This window comes from Ranitomeya imitator, chromosome 2, assembly GCF_032444005.1.
Source record: "Ranitomeya imitator isolate aRanImi1 chromosome 2, aRanImi1.pri, whole genome shotgun sequence".
Taxonomy (NCBI): Eukaryota; Metazoa; Chordata; class Amphibia; order Anura; family Dendrobatidae; genus Ranitomeya; species Ranitomeya imitator.
In genome coordinates, this window is record NC_091283.1 from 30,318,347 (window position 1) to 30,336,851 (window position 18,505).

The 18,505-nt window shown below is 45.2% G+C and overlaps 1 protein-coding gene across 1 annotated transcript in view; it reads left to right on the forward strand.

Moving 5' to 3' along the window:
* Positions 1–8,168, forward strand: part of LOC138661560 (complement C4-B-like) — a 75,437-nt gene extending 67,269 nt beyond the window's left edge. Inside the window, exons 38-41 of the mRNA XM_069746367.1 lie at positions 5,263–5,349; positions 5,432–5,515; positions 6,057–6,186; positions 7,778–8,168. Of these exons, the coding sequence (XP_069602468.1) occupies positions 5,263–5,349; positions 5,432–5,515; positions 6,057–6,186; positions 7,778–7,919 (443 nt within the window). The 3' untranslated portion in view covers positions 7,920–8,168. The remainder of the gene's footprint in view (positions 1–5,262; positions 5,350–5,431; positions 5,516–6,056; positions 6,187–7,777) is intronic.
* The last annotated feature ends 10,337 nt before the right edge of the window (positions 8,169–18,505 follow it).

Consider the following 18,505-nt stretch of genomic DNA (forward strand, 5'->3'; position numbering starts at 1 on the left):
CGGAGAACATCTCATGCGTATTTCTTAAAGTGGTTGTAAGCGGTTTTAGTCCCAAAGACAGAGCAGTTGTCCCTAGGTTGTGTCTGGTTGCAACTAAACACCCACTTGTGAAGCTGCATGTTCCACTCTCCGTGGGCTTTGCCTGTGAAGCTGCTCTCTGATGCCGTGCTGCTTTATACCTCCTCCCTCTCTTTTACTGATATAGTTCAGCAAGCTGTGTTTTTGTGATGAAATTCAGCTCTGTAGTCTTCTCATAGGCCGTGTCTGGTATGGCTACTCAGTCCGTGCTTGTGCAGCTGCAGGTTCAGAGCACAGTGGGCTTTCCCTGTGAAGCTGTTCTCTCCTTCCTCCCTCTTTCATTGACATGGCTGCCGTGCTAGTTATAATAATAATTATAATAATTTTTATTTATATAGCGCCAACATATTCCGCAGCACTTTACAATTAAGCGGGGACATGTACAGACAGTAAATTCAGTACAAGTTAAGACAATTTAAACAGTGACATTAGGGGTGAGGTCCCTGCTCTCAAGCTTACAATCTACAAGGAAATGGGGGGGACACAATAGGTGAAAAGTGCTTGCTATTTCAGGTCTGGCAATTATAATAAATAGGGATTTTCATATAAAGCTGCATGATCCGGTCATCAGCCTGTGAGTTTAAGTGCAATAGTCAAGTATCAAGTGCAGTTATCGTGTGCATGGAGGGTGTGGAGACAGATGAATAGTAGGGTGCAGATTCACATGCAGATAATATTTGGAAGGAGGGAACAGGACAAAGTTAGTTTACTGAGTAGTTGATGTGGTAGGCTTGTGTGAAGAGATGGGTTTTTAAGGCACGCTTGAATAGGTCGGGGCTAGGTATCAGTCTGATCGTCTGGGGAAGTGCATTCCAGAGAGCTGGCGCAGCACGAGAGAAGTCTTGGAGACGGAGGTGCGAGGTTCGGATTACAGGGGATGTTAGTCTTAGGTCATTTGTAGAACGAAGGGCACGTGTAGGGCGATAGACAGAGATGAGAGAGGAGATATAAGACGGTGCAGAACTGCGGAGAGCTTTGTGGGTGAGAGAGATGAGTTTATACTGGACCCTGTAGCGAATGGGTAGTCAGTGTAATGACTGGCACAAGATGGAGGCATCAGTGAAGCTGCTGGACAGAAATATGACCCTGGCTGCCGCATGGATTGGAGAGGAGAAAGTTTGGAAAGAGGGAGACCGATCAGAAGAGAGTTGCAGTAGTCCAGACGAGAATGAATAAGAGCGACAGTAAGAGTCTTAGCAGTTTCCAAGGTGAGAAAAGGTCGGATTCTGGAGATGTTTTTAAGATGCAGGTGACAAGAGCGAGTGAGTGATCGGATATAGGGAGTAAAGGAAAGTTCGGTGCCGAATATGACCCCAAGACAGCGGGCATGCTGCTTGGGAGTTATAGTTGAACCCTCCAGGGTAATTTCGATGTTGGGTAGAGTGAGGTTAGTAGAAGGGAGAAACACAAGTAGTTCAGTTTTGGAGAGATTTAGTTTCAGATAGAGGAAGGACATGATGTTAGAGACATCAGACAGACAATCCTTGGTATTTTGACTTCGGGTAGGGGTGATGTGTTGTGATGATATTCTGCTCTATAGCCTCCTCACAGATATTTAATAGGTTGTGAGAATAAGGCCATTTAGAAGAGTGTGATACTGGGACATTTCCCGTAGAATGTAAGTCCGCAAGGACAGGGTCCTCTCCCCTCTGTACCAGTCTGCCATTGTAAATTTGCTCACTGTAATCGATATCTATAACTCTATACGTAACCCCTTCTCATGTACAGCACCATGGAATAATGCTACATAAATACAATGGGGCAAAAAAGTATTTAGTCAGTCAGCAATAGTGCAAGTTCCATTACTTAAAAAGATGAGAGGCGTCTGTAATTTACATCATAGGTAGACCTCAACTATGGGAGACAAACTGAGAAAAAAAAATCCAGAAAATCACATTGTCTGTTTTTTTAACAATTTATTTGCATATTATGGTGGAAAATAAGTATTTGGTCAGAAACAAACAATCAAGATTTCTGGCTCTCACATACCTGTAACTTCTTCTTTAAGAGTCTCCTCTTTCCTCCACTCATTACCTGTAGTAATGGCACCTGTTTAAACTTGTTATCAGTATAAAAAGACACCTGTGCACACCCTCAAACAGTCTGACTCCAAACTCCACTATGGTGAAGACCAAAGAGCTGTCAAAGGACACCAGAAACAAAATTGTAGCCCTGCACCAGGCTGGGAAGACTGAATCTGCAATAGCCAACCAGCTTGGAGTGAAGAAATCAACAGTGGGAGCAATAATTAGAAAATGGAAGACATACAAGACCACTGATAATCTCCCTCGATCTGGGGCTCCACGCAAAATCCCACCCCGTGGGGTCAGAATGATCACAAGAACGGTGAGCAAAAATCCCATAACCACGCGGGGGGGACCTAGTGAATGAACTGCAGAGAGCTGGGACCAATGTAGCAAGGCCTACCATAAGTAACACACTACGCCACCATGGACTCAGATCCTGCAGTGCCAGACGTGTCCCACTGCTTAAGCCAGTACATGTCCGGGCCCGTCTGAAGTTTGCTAGAGAGCATTTGGATGATCCAGAGGAGTTTTGGGAGAATGTCCTATGGTCTGATGAAACCAAACTGGAACTGTTTGGTAGAAACACAACTTGTCGTGTTTGGAGGAAAAAGAATACTGAGTTGCATCCATCAAACACCATACCTACTGTAAAGCATGGTGGTGGAAACATCATGCTTTGGGGCTGTTTCTCTGCAAAGGGGCCAGGACGACTGATCCGGGTACATGAAAGAATGAATGGGGCCATGTATCGTGAGATTTTGAGTGCAAACCTCCTTCCATCAGCTAGGGCATTGAAGATGAAACGTGGCTGGGTCTTTCAACATGACAATGTTCCAAACCACACCACCAGGGCAAAAAAGGAGTGGCTTCGTAAGAAGCATTTCAAGGTCCTGGAGTGGCCTAGCCAGTCACCAGATCTCAACCCTATAGAAAACCTTTGAAGGGAGTTGAAAGTCCGTGTTGCCAAGCGAAAAGCCAAAAACATCACTGCTCTAGAGGAGATCTGCATGGAGGAATGGGCCAACATACCAACAACAGTGTGTGGCAACCTTGTGAAGACTTACAGAAAACGTTTGACCTCTGTCATTGCCAACAAAGGATATATTACAAAGTATTGAGATGAAATTTTGTTTCTGACCAAATACTTATTTTCCACCATAATATGCAAATAAAATGTTAAAAAAACAGACAATGTGATTTTCTGGATTTTTTTTCTCAGTTTGTCTCCCATAGTTGAGGTCTACCTATGATGTAAATTACAGACGCCTCTCATCTTTTTAAGTGGTGGAACTTGCACTATTGCTGACTGACTAAATACTTTTTTGCCCCACTGTAAATAATAATAATTTCTGCCACCCCAATATTATGGCAGCAAATCTCAGACTAATTACATCATATCTCATGTTGCAAGTAACACTTAAAATGTTATATGATTTGTATACAGTGCAGACCTAAAGTTTGGAGACACCTTCTCATTTAAAGATTTTTCTGTATTTTCATGACTATGAAAATTGTACATTCACACTGAAGGCATCAAAACTATGAATTAACACATGTGGCATTATATACTTAACAAGAAAGTGTGAAACAATTTAAATTATGTCTTATATTCTAGGATCTTCAAAGTAGCCACCTTTTGCTTTGATGACTGCTTTGCACACTCTTGGCATTCTCTTGATGAGCTTCAAGAGGTAGTCACCAGAAATGGTCTTCCAACAATCTTGATGGAGTTCCCAGAGATGATTAGCACTTGTTGGCCCTTTTGTCTTCACTCTGCGGTCCAGCTCACCCCAAACCATCTCGATTGGGTTCAGGTCTGGTGACTGTGGAGGCCAGGTCATCTGGTGTAGCCCCCCATCACTCTCCTTCATGGTCAAATAGTCCTTACACAGCCTGGAGGTGAAATGTTTCCCTTTTATCCTTCCCCCATACCTCAGTCTGGCCGCAAGGCATCTTGCTGTAGCAGGAGCTTTCCCCCACTGCAGTAGGAGATAAGATAATCTTTATCTGAGTATACAGTGTCAGGCTATGTGCACATGTCCGGAATTGCCGCTGAACTTTTCGCGGCAATTCCGGAACTCCCTGCCGTTGGAAAAACGCATGCGGAATTGGCATGTGTTTTCCCGCTAAACACTAGCGTTTTACAAGCGTAATTAGCTTGCAGAATGCTAGCGTTTTCCAAGCGATCTGCAGCATCGCTTGGAAAACTGATTGACAGGTTGGTCACACTTGTCAGACATAGGGCCTGGCAAGTGTGACCAACTTTTTACTATTGATGCAGCCTATGCAGCCTCAATAGTAAAAAGATCTAACGTTAAAAATGATTTAAAAAAAATGAAAAATCGTGATATTCTCCCCTTCCAGCGTCCCCAGCAGTCTTCCTGCTCCTCGCGATGCTCCCGTTCCCAGTAATGCATTGCGAGAATGACTTGTGATGGCGAAGCATCTCGCGAGACCGCACATCATCACAGGTCATTGCCGCAAAGCATCCTTGGGAACGCGAGCATGGCGAGGAGCGGGAAGACTGCGGGGACGCCGGAATTTGAGAATATCATGATTTATTATTTTAATTCTTTTTTTTTAAACAATTATATGGTTCCCAGGATCTGGAGGAGAGTCTCCTCACCTCCACCCTGGGTACCAACCGCACATGATCCGCTTACTTCCCGCATGGTGGGTATAGGAAAGTAAGCGGATCCATGCATTCCTATATGTGCGGAATCCCCGCGATTCCGCACAAAGAATTAACATGCTGCATTTTTTTCCGGAATGCGATTCCGCCACGGAAAAAAAACGCAGCATGTGCACAAAAAATGCGGAATGCATTCTAATAATAGGATGCTTAATGTATGCGATTTTTTCGCAGTTTTATCTCATTTTTAGAGCGAAAAAACACGAAAATTCCTGAACGTGTGCACATAGCCTTATTTTGCTTCATCTAGACCTCCAGCAGTACATCAGAGCTGTGATTACCTCACTTACCCTCTAATAATAATTAGATGACTCTGCTCATTCTGTCCCAGTCTCTGCAGCAAAGCTGATGCCAGTTACTGAACTCAGGAGACTGCCTACTGTGTCTCCTCTAGTGGCCAGAGTGAGAACTGCAATACATAATTTTTTTCACGTAAATTTCTCATTATTTCTTATTACTAAACAGGTTCATGCCCCAAGAGACAGCGCTCCTTGGAGTTGAAAGGAAATGGTCGTCAAGACTTTGCCTGTTACAGTCCAAGAGTGGCATTTGGTGAGAAGAGTGGTGACGCCATGTATGTTATCATCACACGGGGACATTGTGAGATTCATTACATCTTTCCTCCACAATACAGGATACAGCGTCAGTGTGCTGGACATAAAGGTGGTGGACGCATTTACTGTCTACACGGTGAACATTTCCGAGGTTCTGCAGAAACGTAAGTCAATAACTGCAATCAATGGGCTTTGTGGGCAATACAGGCACTTGCCTAGGGTGACACAGTGTAGTGGGCAGCATATTAATATTTTACTGTCGCAGGGACACTACCATAGTGCAGTGAAACCATTATTTAGCAGGTTCTGCAACCGTTTCAGACTCCTACTTGTTGTCAGTGAATGAAATTATTTTTTAGAACCTGCCCTGATCAGGCCTGGCTGACGGAATTGCCGCCTTATCATAAAATATAGGCCATGTCACATGAGACACTGTAACAAACACTCAGCCAGATATGATCAGCCGTTGTGTATAAACAAGACTGTTCCGTCCACCGACAGCAAGCAGAGATCTTTAAAAAGCAGATATCCTCAGTTGAGTTGAATATAGACACTATTACCTCGTAGAGTGAGACACTTCACAGCATGAGTGTGCACTTCTCCTGAAATACTCTGCACTGCTGGTGGGCATGGATTACATTTTTTCACCTGTTGCTGAGACTCATCCATGTTGTTCTTACCGATCCTTTGATTCTCCCCATTCAGATTCAGATGAGGGAATCAGCCGAGGAGAGACCAGATACTTTTACCAGCGTTCATCCTGCAAAATGCAACTTAGCAACAAGGAGTATCTGATCATGGGCCAAGATGGGCAAACCAAGGACGAGAAAGGACAGTGAGTGGTGGCCTCATGGTCATCCTGATGGTTATTCCCATGGTCATCCTTGATGGTTATTCTGTGGGCACGAACATCCCTGATGGTTATCCTGAGGGCACTGTCATCCCTGAGGGTCATAATGATGGTGCCGTCATCAATTATGGTCATCCTCATGGCACTATCTTCCCTAACGGGTCATCCTCATGGCCGTCATCCCTGATGGTCATTCTAATAGCGCTGTCATCTCTGATGGTCATCCTGATGGTGCTGTCAGCCCTGATGGTCATCCTGATGTCACTGTCATCCCTAATGGCCATCCTGATAGCGCCATCATCCCTGATGGTTACCCCGATGGTGCTATCATCCCTGATGAAGACCCTGATGGCGCTGTCATCCCTTATGGCCATCCTGATGGTGCTGCCCTCGCTGATGGTCATCCTGATGGCACTGTTATCCATGATGGTCATCCTGATTGCGCTGTCAGCCCTGATCATCATCCAGATGGCGCTGTCATCCCTATAATAATAATCTTTATTTATAATGGTCATCCTGATGGCACTGTCATCCCTGATGGTCATCCTGATGGCGCTGTCATCCCTGATGGTCATCCTGACAGTTCTGTCATCGCTGATGGTCATCCTGATGGCGCTGTCAGCCGTGATGGTCATCCTGATGGAACTGTCATCCCTGATGGGTTATCCTGATGGCGCTGTCATCCCTGATAGTCATCCTGATGGTTCTGTCATCCCTGATGGTCATCCTGATGGTTCTGTCATCCCTGATGGTTATCCTGATGGCTCTGTCATCCCTGATGGTTATCCTGATGGTTTTGTCATCCCTGATGGTTATCCTGATGGTTCTGTCATCCCTGATGGTCATCCTGATGGTTCTGTCATCCCTGATGGTCATCCTGATGGTTCTGTCATCCCTGATGGTCATCCTGATGGTTCTGTCATCCCTGATGGTCATCCTGATGGTTCTGTCATCCCTGATGGTCATCCTGATGGGTCTGTCATGGCTGATGGTAATCATCCTGATGGCGCTGTCAGCCCTGATGGTCATCATAATGCAGTTGTTATACCAGATTGTTTCTAGTCTTCTTCCCAAGAGTCTTTATATCTTAACAAAGAGCCAATACGGCTGCTGTGGGGCCCTGGATGAGTAGGGGCCCATTTCAGGTTGATCTCTCCTCCATATAATGAGGAAACAGCACAGAAATGTGAAAGATAGGAAGTCCTGGCTCCTCCATCCCATCACAGCTGGTTATGGTGAACTCAAGCAATCACTTCAAGGGACTTATTTTTTTAAAGGCGTTGGCTCACTGTAACTTAGCAGGTGATGACTGCTGAGATTATAACAGCTGGAGCCCCCACTGATCCTGAGGCTCTAGAGTTCTAGAGTTCCAAGTTTGCATGAAGTGATGGCCTCACCACCACCCCATTCACTGACTATGAGCCTGATGGAGATACCAGAGAATACCATAAAGTCTTATGGTTGGCCAACCCCTTTAATCCAGACTGTTAGACCCCCAGTTCTTTATTGGTTCTTCTCCTTGGCTTATCTTATCCTTCCACTTATGTATTTGACTCATCTTCCCTTTCTATTTCAGAATGAGATACTTATTGGAAAGCAACTCATGGATCGAGGAGCTGCCTGGGCCCCAAGCATGTAAAGCTACACGTCACCGGAACGCATGCAACGAAGTGAAGAACTTTATGGATGATTATCGGGAAAATGGATGTAGGTCGTGACCACATGGTGGTATAATGTGACCAGATTGCAGTATAATGTGACCAGATTGCGGTATAATATGAACACATGGCAACACAGCATGACCATATGACTGTACAATGTGATTATATAGCGGCATGATGTGACTATATGGATGTGTAATGATCACATGATCATTATCTCAGTATTATCTCAGCTTTATAGATCTTTTCTTCACTATTTCACTTGTTAACACTTCAGTTTCTGCAATAAACGAGCAATCACGTGAATCTCTTGTGTGATCAATTAATACAGAAGGTTCTGGATTGTCTGAGAATTCTAGATCCCCTAGGATCGGGATTCACCAGTTGAATTTTTATTTGTCACTTTATTTCCCTTGTGATACAGTTGATGCTTTTTGATGACATAAAATTCTCTAAAATGGCGCAATTCATGAATTTAAAAAAAAATGCTCTTTAGTTTTGTTTTTAATCTTTTTAGAACTAAGAGTTGCATACTCTGCTAAAATGTCACAAAATTTGCGTGAAAAATTGTATATGTTTTTAATCACTTCAGGAAAGGCGGAATATTGAAATGTTTTTAAAACGTGGCAATTGATGAATCGTCTGAAAACATCTAGACACCGATAAATATGACCACAATGGTGATACTTTAAAAAAAACAACAGAAGGACAGATAGAAAATAGAATAAGTACAAATTAAAAGAATAAGGCATCAATGAAAAACCGGTGAAAAATACCAAAAACTTAAGAAAGAGAAATACAAGGTGCAGATGCAATAATGAAGCCCCAAGTGTCAGAGACTCCAGGAGAGATGATCCGCGTTCACACAGTATCCAGACGCCGCTCACTCAGTTATTTTCTACTAGATCTTTATTGAAGCAAAATATGTCTGTCTTGGCCGCAGCGGCCCGTCTCAAGGATAAGATTTCAGGCCAGACAACTCTGCGTCCTCCTCGTCTCAAGGATAAGATTTCAGGCCAGACAACTCTGCGTCCTCCTCACGTTTATCTGACTAAGGCCAGGATCACACATGCGAGAAACACGTCCGTGTCTCGCATGTGAAATCCAAGCTCTGGCGCTGGCACTCCAGAGCGGAGCGTGCGACCACATAGCAACACATGGAGCTGCACGCTCCGTTCCCAAGTGCCGGCACCAGAGCTTGGATTTCACATGCGAGACACGGACGTGTTTCTCGCATGTGTGATCCCGGCCTAATCCTTGTTCTTCTAAAAAAAAAAAAAAAAAATACACGATAGAACCCATGAGAAAAATCAACCCCAGGAGTAGAAGAAAGGACATCACCTGCACACACACAAGGACGGCATTACGTGGAGAGGACGCTGTCAGGTTTGCCAGGAGACATAAGTGAATTTTCACATCCTAGAACAAGAACAATTAATGAATACGGAAGAGAAGGTCTCGGTGGTCTTCAGTGTCATCTCCATGTTGGTTATTTCTTACCCTCATTCTGCGGCTCTTGTCCTCCATGGCTGATCTCATTCGCAGACACTGTGGTCCTGTGTTTGGCATTTTCGCTTACATGGGTGCTGTGGAGGGAACCGCTGGTAGGTTCCTGATTGGAGGAGACCTCATCAGGATAGGCCGTGATGGACGACGAGTGTGTTGTGTCTCCAGCTGGAGTGACACTCATCTGTGAGATAAAACGCCCAACACATAACATGACAACCCATCCAATCACCCATATCATCAGAAGACACTCAGCAGAACCTTGGGGACAACCCAAGACCATGAACATCATCAACCTTAGCAGATACCAGTTGTGGTGGCCTATGAGCCATGAGCAAGGCAACGTTGAGTAGTATGGAAGTTTTTGTAGACATCGAAGGAGTAGATTGTGGCACAGGCCACCTTCCTTTCTTTACTCCTTCCAACCTTCGTTCCCTCCATCCTTCCCACCTTTCCCCCTTCTCACATTCCTTCCTTTCATGTTTCCCACCTTCCTACCTTACCTTCTTCCTTCTCTTCTTTCCTCCACCATTGTTATGGTCACACTTGGACTTGCACAGTAACAACTTGGCCAACCATATACGTACTAGAAAAATTTGGGATGTCCAGCAAATACAAAAAATATCCTTGACTCACCAGATCTTCATCATCGTCGCTGAAAAACTGCTGCTGTGCAGCACCCAAGATCCATGAATCATCACAAGAACTGGAGAAACAAGAGCGAAATGTGATGACTCGGTGTGGGACATGAGGTCTCTTGTGCACTGTGGGCCGATATGATACTTACGGATCAGGACTCACACATACATCTTCCGTTTACCAATCATTGTGAATGACGGATTCCAGTAGAAATTATCGAAACACGGGCAGCTGCTCATCTTATGATGTCACTGTGATGTTGTAAGGGGTTACAGAGACTGGCTTATCCCTTAAACACATCCCGACTAAATTTTAAATGTAAATGTCCTACTCTGTGTATATATGGCTAGATATATTAATGCTGCTATGTGTCCACTGTGTATATGGAGAGTGTAGTACTCAAGTTAGCCCACTAGAGGGGGCATTTTAGCACACTTAGATTAGGATAGGTAACAGTTAACTTAGGAGGGGCCAACTGCATAAGGTATAGAGAGTTTCCTGCTTTGTGTCAGTAGGGCAAGGGAACCCAGACAGGTCAGGAGGGTCTTAGAGCCTGGACTACTCAGTTGACCCCGTAACATTCAAGATAGGGGCCCAGGGCTTAGGGACCGAAGGTCGCAGCAGCAAAGGAATGCAGGGCAGCACCAAGATGTGGCAGCTAACTATGTGGGCGGATGCCCTCATGTCTGGTGCAAAACAGACAGGGGAACACCTGAAGGTAGTTAAGCTGGAAACAAGGATCGCTGCTGTACCGGACAAGTCGGTACGGCCCGGTGGTATTCTGGAAGAAGTGAGGGAAAGCACAGAAGTAGACAAGGATGTGTACTGTGTACTGTGATGTTCCCTGTGATGTTTGTGTACTGTGATGTTCCCTGTGATGTTGCTGTAATTGAGCTCGATGTACTGCGAATGGATTCAAGTAAAGTTGCTGGTTACAAGTTGAAACTGGACTCTGTCTCTCCTTGTGTGAAACCAACAGGAGTGAACCCACAGCAGATCAGAGGGGACCCTGATGTTACAGAAGGTGTTAAACAAGGTGCGCTGCAAGGGGGACATTGTGTGTATGTGGCGGGAGACCAGGGCGAAAATGAGCAACCTTTGTCAGCCAGGACTACGGCCCTGGCTCCCCTCACAGTGTCACAGTGCAGGGTGTTATTTAAAGGGGAAGTGACCTTTTGTACCAGGAACACACAGGATACATTATTACATATACTGTATAATACAGTGGATTATGATAAACACTTTGGGACCCCCTATGTCTGTATAGCAATTGTAATATTTTCTGCCTACAACCATTTTTGATATTCTGGCAGCTACTGGAATTAATAAAAAGTCACCCGGTCACTGCAGAACTTGATTTGTTTCTCCTTAGTTATAACTTTTCTACCATGTTACTAAATCCATACCAGTTTTGAGAAAAAATAGTTGACAACTGCTATCGCTGCCATGACAGTTCCCACAGTGGGATGTATTAAATGTATATTACAGGAATAGAAAACTAGGTCTGCATAGTAACAGAAACAGCACCACCCCTTTCAACAGGCTATGTCTGGTATTGCAGCTCAGCTCCATCAATAAGGCTCAGCTTTAATACCATACATATGTGGCGCTGTTCATGGAAGATATCGGACATACTTTATTACAATTATGGACAATCCCTTTAAATCTGTTTAGTTATATAGAGGCATAAAAGGGAAGATGTAAATAATAACTACATATATGTGCTGTTTAGACCCAAAGACGTTGGGTTCTGTTCCTATGGGCGCATCTCCTGCCAGTCTGCACATGTAACAGCTCATAATTGTCCTCTAAGCTCCCACTGCACCCTAAAGACTAGAAATAAACTGTGATGAACCCGCACCTCACCACCCCGCCTGCCATCACTATTACGTCAGACGGATCACGTGGTCTCATCACTTTCACCAACTTTACGTTCCGCACCCTGTGGGGATGTGGACATGTAAGATCAGCTTGGTACAGTTTTACACAGACGCCCCCTGCCCACATGGGCCTAGGGAGGCACGGGGAGTGAGAGGATGAGGCCCACACAGTCACTGACAGAGACCAGCCCCGCTAGTATGGAAAGTTAAGTCGAAATCACGGACGTGTGGATTTGTGGATTGAGATGAAATAGCAGCCCGAGGTTAAATTATATATTTCATCGCCTTAAGGGCACACTAGACAATATACTATATACACGATAGTTCTACATATATAATGGTCAGATATGCAAATATAATAGTGGTAGGACAAAAGGTATAAGCAGATGGATCATGTCAGTTACTGGGTTGATGTTTGGCTATATGTGTACTGGGCAGCCAGCTGACTCCTAGGTCCTTCACAGCACATTACTTGACAGGACTCCCCTTTTGAAGTGAACCGCATGCATAACAATGAGAGAGACCACATGGTCATACACTAGCCTTCATGCCCTTTGAGTCACTCCCATCCTGCCCTCTGGGCTGTACCTATAACCCTTCCCCTTGCCTCTAGCAGCTAAAAACTCTAAAACCTAGGATGAGTCATAACTCTTTAATGGACAGTCCTGGGGAGGCAGTTTTGGCGCCATCGGATCCGGCCGGGCCTCTGAGAATTAACACATCTTGGTTATTCGGTTCCTGTTAGCCATTCTACGTATCTCCCTTCCTGGGGTGTTAGAACGGATCGGGTCCCTGGAAGGAGTTCACTATGTTCTGGAGATCTCGGAAATATACACAATGTACGTGTCACGAAGTGACTGTCCTAGCGTAACACGGCCCGATGAGTGGACAATAACAAAACGGCAAAATACACAAGGGAACAGGCGCCAGATAAGAATTCAGCTGAAGAACAACAGCACTCAGCAAGCTCCTACGCCAGCCAGGTTGGTCTCCAAAAGGACCTGTATAACCAACAGTCAGATGAAGCATCAGGTGACCTTTTGAAGGATGGTGGGAGTGGTCACCACCCACATCAGCAGACTAGGCAGCAATGTAATTACACCAGGGGCCACTGGGGGGAAAACTGCATTAACCCCCGATGACCAGAAAGGGAAAAGGTTTTAATCTGAGGGAAACCAGATCTGCCACAGATCCAAACATGGATGGTGACAGTACGGATAGGACATATAGTATCTGCTTAACTCCTTATGGAATCATGTTTCTAGAATGTTCTCTGGCAGCTTCTTCATAACTCTATATCGCAGGCTAGCCTTTGTCCTGCTCTGAGCTGACTCAAGGTATGAGATGTGTCACTTACTGCCTTTGGAGGCTTGACCACCCCCCACTACACCCATGTTTAAGAATCAACTGGAGGTGCTAAACTCTGACCACAAAGCTGAAAAACAAAAAAAACAGGCGACCACATAAAATACAGTAAAAAAAGGTGCAAATAGAACAATGAATTGGGTGCAGACAAAAAAAAGTGCAAAACTAAACAAAAAAATGCACAAAAGCGATGATGCATTGGGACCTAGATGTTTCTTTTTTTTTTTTTAGAAACCCCCTATAGCTCATTACTGAAACTCCTAGAATATCGTTACCTAAAGTGTTTATTTTGATTTTATTACAGTCAGGTTGTCAGTGGCTTCTGTATCCAGCCAGGTGCTGTGCTGTCAGTATGTAGAAAACCTGCTGACTGCCTCCGCTCACAGCTAAGGCATAGGATCACAGCCATCTGTATACCCGAGTCTATAGCTGTGATCACATTGTAAGTGAGCTGCAGTACCAGTGACTGCCTCTGGACAAGGGTGGCGCTGTTTCAACCTCTTTAACCCCTACCTGACCTTTGACGCCACGTAGGCGTCATGAAAGTCTGTGCCAATCTGACCCATGACGCCTATGTGGCGTCATGGAAAGATCGCGTCCCTGCAGATCGGGTGAAAGGGTTAACTCCCATTTCACCCGATCTGCAGGGACAGGGGGAGTAGTAGTTTAGCCCAGGGGGGGTGGCTTCACCCCCCCGTGGCTACGATCGCTCTGATTGGCTGTTGAAAGTGAAACTGCCAATCAGAGCGATTTGTAATATTTCACCTATTATAACGGGTGAAATATTACAATCCAGCCATGGCCGATGCTGCAATATCATCGGTCATGGCTGGAAACACTAATGTGCCCCCACCCCACCCCACCGATCGCCCCCCCAGCCCTCCGATCTGTCCGGTACACTGCTCCGGCTCCCCTCCGTCCTGTGCTCCGCTCCCCCCGTGCTCTGGTCCGCTCACCCCCGTGCTCCAATCACCCCCCCGTGCTCCAATCACGCCCCCTGCACTCCGATCCACCCCCCCCGTGCTCCGTTCCACCCCTCCCCCCCCGTGCTCCGTTTCACCCCCCCGTGCTCCGTTCCACCCACCCGGTGCTCCGTTCAACCCCTCCCGCGCTCCGATCCACCCCCCCATGCTCTGATCCCCCCCCGTGCTCCCCCCACCCCATCATACTTACTGATCCTGCTGGGGTCCGTCCGTCTTCTCCCTGGGCGCCGCCATCTTCCAAAATGGTAGGGACAATAAAAAAATAAAGATTTTTTTTTTTCCACTAATGTTAGAATAGGGTTAGGGGTAGGGTTAGGGTTAGGGGTAGGGTTAGGGCTAGGGGTAGGGTTAGGGGTAGGGTTAGGGGTAGGGTTAGGGTTAGGGGTAGGGTTAGGGCTAGGGGTAGGGTTAGGGGTAGGGTTAGGGGTAGGGTTAGGGGTAGGGTTAGGGGTAGGGCTAGGGTTAGGGGTAGGGCTAGGGTTAGGGCTAGGGTTAGGGGTAGGGTTAGGGTTACGGGTAGGGTTAGGGTTAGGGCTAGAGTTAGGGCTAGGGTTAGGGATTCGGTATGTGCACAAGTATTCTGGTCCTCTGTGGATTTTTCCGCTGCGGATTTGATGAATCCACAGTGCTAAACCGCTGCGGATTTATGGCGGATTTACCGTGTTTTTTATGTGCATTTCACTGCGGTTTTACAACTGCGATTTTCCATTGGAGCAGTTGTAAAACCGCTGCGGAATCCGCACAAAGAAGTGACATGCTGCGGAATGTAAACCGCTGCGTTTCCGTGCAGTTTTTCTGCAGCATATGTACAGCGATTTTTGTTTCCCATAGGTTTACATTGAACTGTAAACTCATGGGAAACTGCTGCGGATCCGCAGCGTTTTCCGCAGCGTGTGCACATACCTTTAGAATTAGGCTATGTGCACACGGTGCGGATTTGGTCGCGGATCCGCAGCGGATTGGCCGCTGAGGATTCGCAGCAGTGTTCCATCAGGTTTACAGTACCATGTAAACCTATGGAAAATTAATTCCGCTGTGCCCATGGAGCGGAAAATACAGCGCGGAAACGCTGCGTTGTATTTTCCGCAGCATGTCAATTCTTTGTGCGGATTCCGCAGCGTTTTACACCTGTTCCTCAATAGGAATCCGCAGGTGAAATCCGCACAAAAAACACTGGACATCCATGGTAAATCCGCAGGTAAAACGCAGTGCCTTTTACCCGCGGATTTTTCAAAAATGGTGCGGAAAAATCTCACACGAATCCGCAACGTGGGCACATAGCCTTAGGGTTAGGGTTGGAATTAGGGTTGTGGTTAGGGTTAGGGGTGTGTTGGGGTTAGTGTTGTGGTTAGGGGTGTGTTGGGGTTAGGGTTGTGATTAGGATTATGGCTACAGTTGGGATTAGGGTTAGGGGTGTGTTGGGGTTAGTGTTGGAGGTAGAATTGAGGGGTTACCACTGTTTAGGCACATCAGGGGTCTCCAAACGCAACATGGCACCACCATTGATTCCAGCCAATCTCGTATTCAAAAAGTCAAATGGTGCTCCCTCACTTCCGAGCCCCGACGTGTGCCCAAACAGTGGTTTACCCCCACATATGGGGTACCAGCATACTCAGGACAAACTGCGCAACAATTACTGGGGTCCAATTTCTCCTGTTACCCTTGTGAAAATAAAAAAATGCTTGCTAAAACATCATTTTTGAGGAAAGAAAAATTATTTTTTATTTTCACGGCTCTGCGTTGTAAACGTCTGTGAAGCACTTGGGGTTTCAAAGTGCTCACCACATATCTAGATAAGTTCCTTGGGGGGTCTAGTTTCTAAAATGGGGTCCCACAGACCATTCCATCAAAGTCTGCATTTCAAAAGTCACTACTTCCCTTCTGAGCCCCGGCATGTGCCCAAACAGTGGTTTACCCCCACATATGGGGTATCAGCGTACTCAGGAGAAACTGGACAACAACTTTTGGGGTGAAATTTCTCATGTTACCCTTGGGAAAATAAAAAATTGCAGGCTAAAAGATCATTTTTGAGAAAATATATATATATATTTTTTTTTCATAGCTCTGCGTTATAAACTTCTGTGAAGCACTTGGGGGTTCAAAGTGCTCACCACACATCTAGATAAGTCCCTTTTGGGGTCTAGTTTCCAAAATGGGGTCACTTGTGGGGGGTTTCTACTGTTTAGCCACATCAGGGGCTCTGCAAACGCAATGTGACGCCCACAGAGCATTCCATCAAAGTCTGCATTTCAAAACGTCACTACTTCACTTCCGAGCCCCGGCATGTGCCCAAACAGTGGTTTACCCCCACATATGGGATATCAGCGTACTCAGGAGAAACTGGACAACAACTTTTGGGGTCAAATTTCTCCTGTTACCCTTGGGAAAATAAAAAAAAATTGCAGGCTAAAAGATCATTTTTGAGAAAATAATTTTTATTTTTAATTTTCATGGCTCTGCGTTATAAACTTCTGTGAAGCACTTGGGGGTTCAAAGTCCTCACCACACATCTAGATTAGTTCCTTTGGAGGTCTAGTTTCCAAAATGGGGTCATTTGTGAGGGATCTCCAATGTTTATGCATACAGGGGCTCTCCAAACGTGACATGGTGTCCGCTAATGATTGGAGCTAATTTTCCATTTAAAAAGCCAAATGGCGTGCCTTCCCTTCCGAGCCCTGCCGTGCGCCCAAACAGTGGTTTACCCCCACATATGGGGTATCAGCGTACTCAGGACAAACTGGATAAGAACATTTGGGGTCCAATTTCTCCTATTACCCTTGGCAAAATAGGAAATTCCAGGCTAAAAAAATCATTTTTGAGGAAAGAAAAATTATTTTTTATTTTCATGGCTCTGCGTTATAAACTTCTGTGAAGCACCTGCGGGTTTAAAGTGCTCAATATGCTTCTAGATAAGTTCTTTGGGGGGTCTAGTTTCCAAAATGGGGTCACTTGTGGGGGAGCTCCAATGTTTAGGCACACAGGGGCTCTCCAAACGCGACATGGTGTCCGCTAACAATTGGAGCTAATTTTCCATTCAAAAAGTCAAATGGCGTGCCTTCCCTTCCGAGCCCTGCCGTGTGCCCAAACAGTGGTTTACCCCCACATATGAGGTATCGGCGTACTCTGGAGAAATTGCCCAACAAATTTTATGATCCATTTTATCCTATTGCCCATGTGAAAATGAAAAAAATTGAGGCAAAAAATTTTTTTTTGTGAAAAAAAAGTACTTTTTCATTTTTACAGATCAATTTGTGAAGCACCTGAGGGTTTAAAGTGCTCACTAGGCATCTAGATAAGTTCCTTGGGGGGTCTAGTTTCCAAAATGGGGTCACTTGTGGTGGAGCTCCAATGTTTAGGCACACAGGGGCTCTCCAAACGCGACATGGTGTCCGCTAACGATGGAGATAATTTTTCATTCAAAAAGTCTAATGGCGCTCCTTCCCCTCCGAGCCTTACCATGTGCCCAAAAAGTGGTTTACCCCCACATGTGAGGTATTGGTGTACTCAGGAGAAATTGCCCAACAAATTTTAGGATTCATTTTATCCTGTTGCCCATGTGAAAATGAAAAAATTGAGGCTAAAAGAATTTTTTTGTGAAAAAAAAGTACTTTTTCATTTTTACGGATCAATTTGTGAAGCACCTGGGGGTTCAAAGTGCTCACTAGGCATCTAGATAAGTTCCATGGGGCGTCTAGTTTCCAAAATGGGGTCACTTGTGGGGGAGCTCCAATTTTTAGGCACACGGGGGCTCTCCAAACGTGACATGGTGTCCGATAAAGAGTGGAGCCAATTTTTTATTCAAAAAGTAAAATGGCGCTCCTTCCCTTCCAAGCCCTGCCGTGCGCCCAAACAGTGGTTTACCCCCACATATGAGGTATCAGTGTACTCAGGAGAAATTGGACAACAACTTTCATGGTTCAGTTTCTCCTTTTACCATTGAGAAAATAAAAAAATTGTTGCTAAAAGATAATTTTTGTGACTAAAAAGTTAAATGTTCATTTTTTCCTTCCATGTTGCTTCTGCTGCTGTGAAGCACCTGAAGGGTTAATAAACTTCTTGAATGTGGTTTTGAGCACCTTGAGGGGTGCAGTTTTTAGAATGGTGTCACTTTTGGGTATTTTCAGCCATATAGACCCCTCAAACTGACTTCAAATGTGAGGTGGTCCCTAAAAAAATGGTTTTGTAAATTTCGTTGTAAAAATGAGAAATCGCTGGTCAAACTTTAACCCTTATAACTTCCTAGCAAAAAAAAATTTTGTTTCCAAAATTG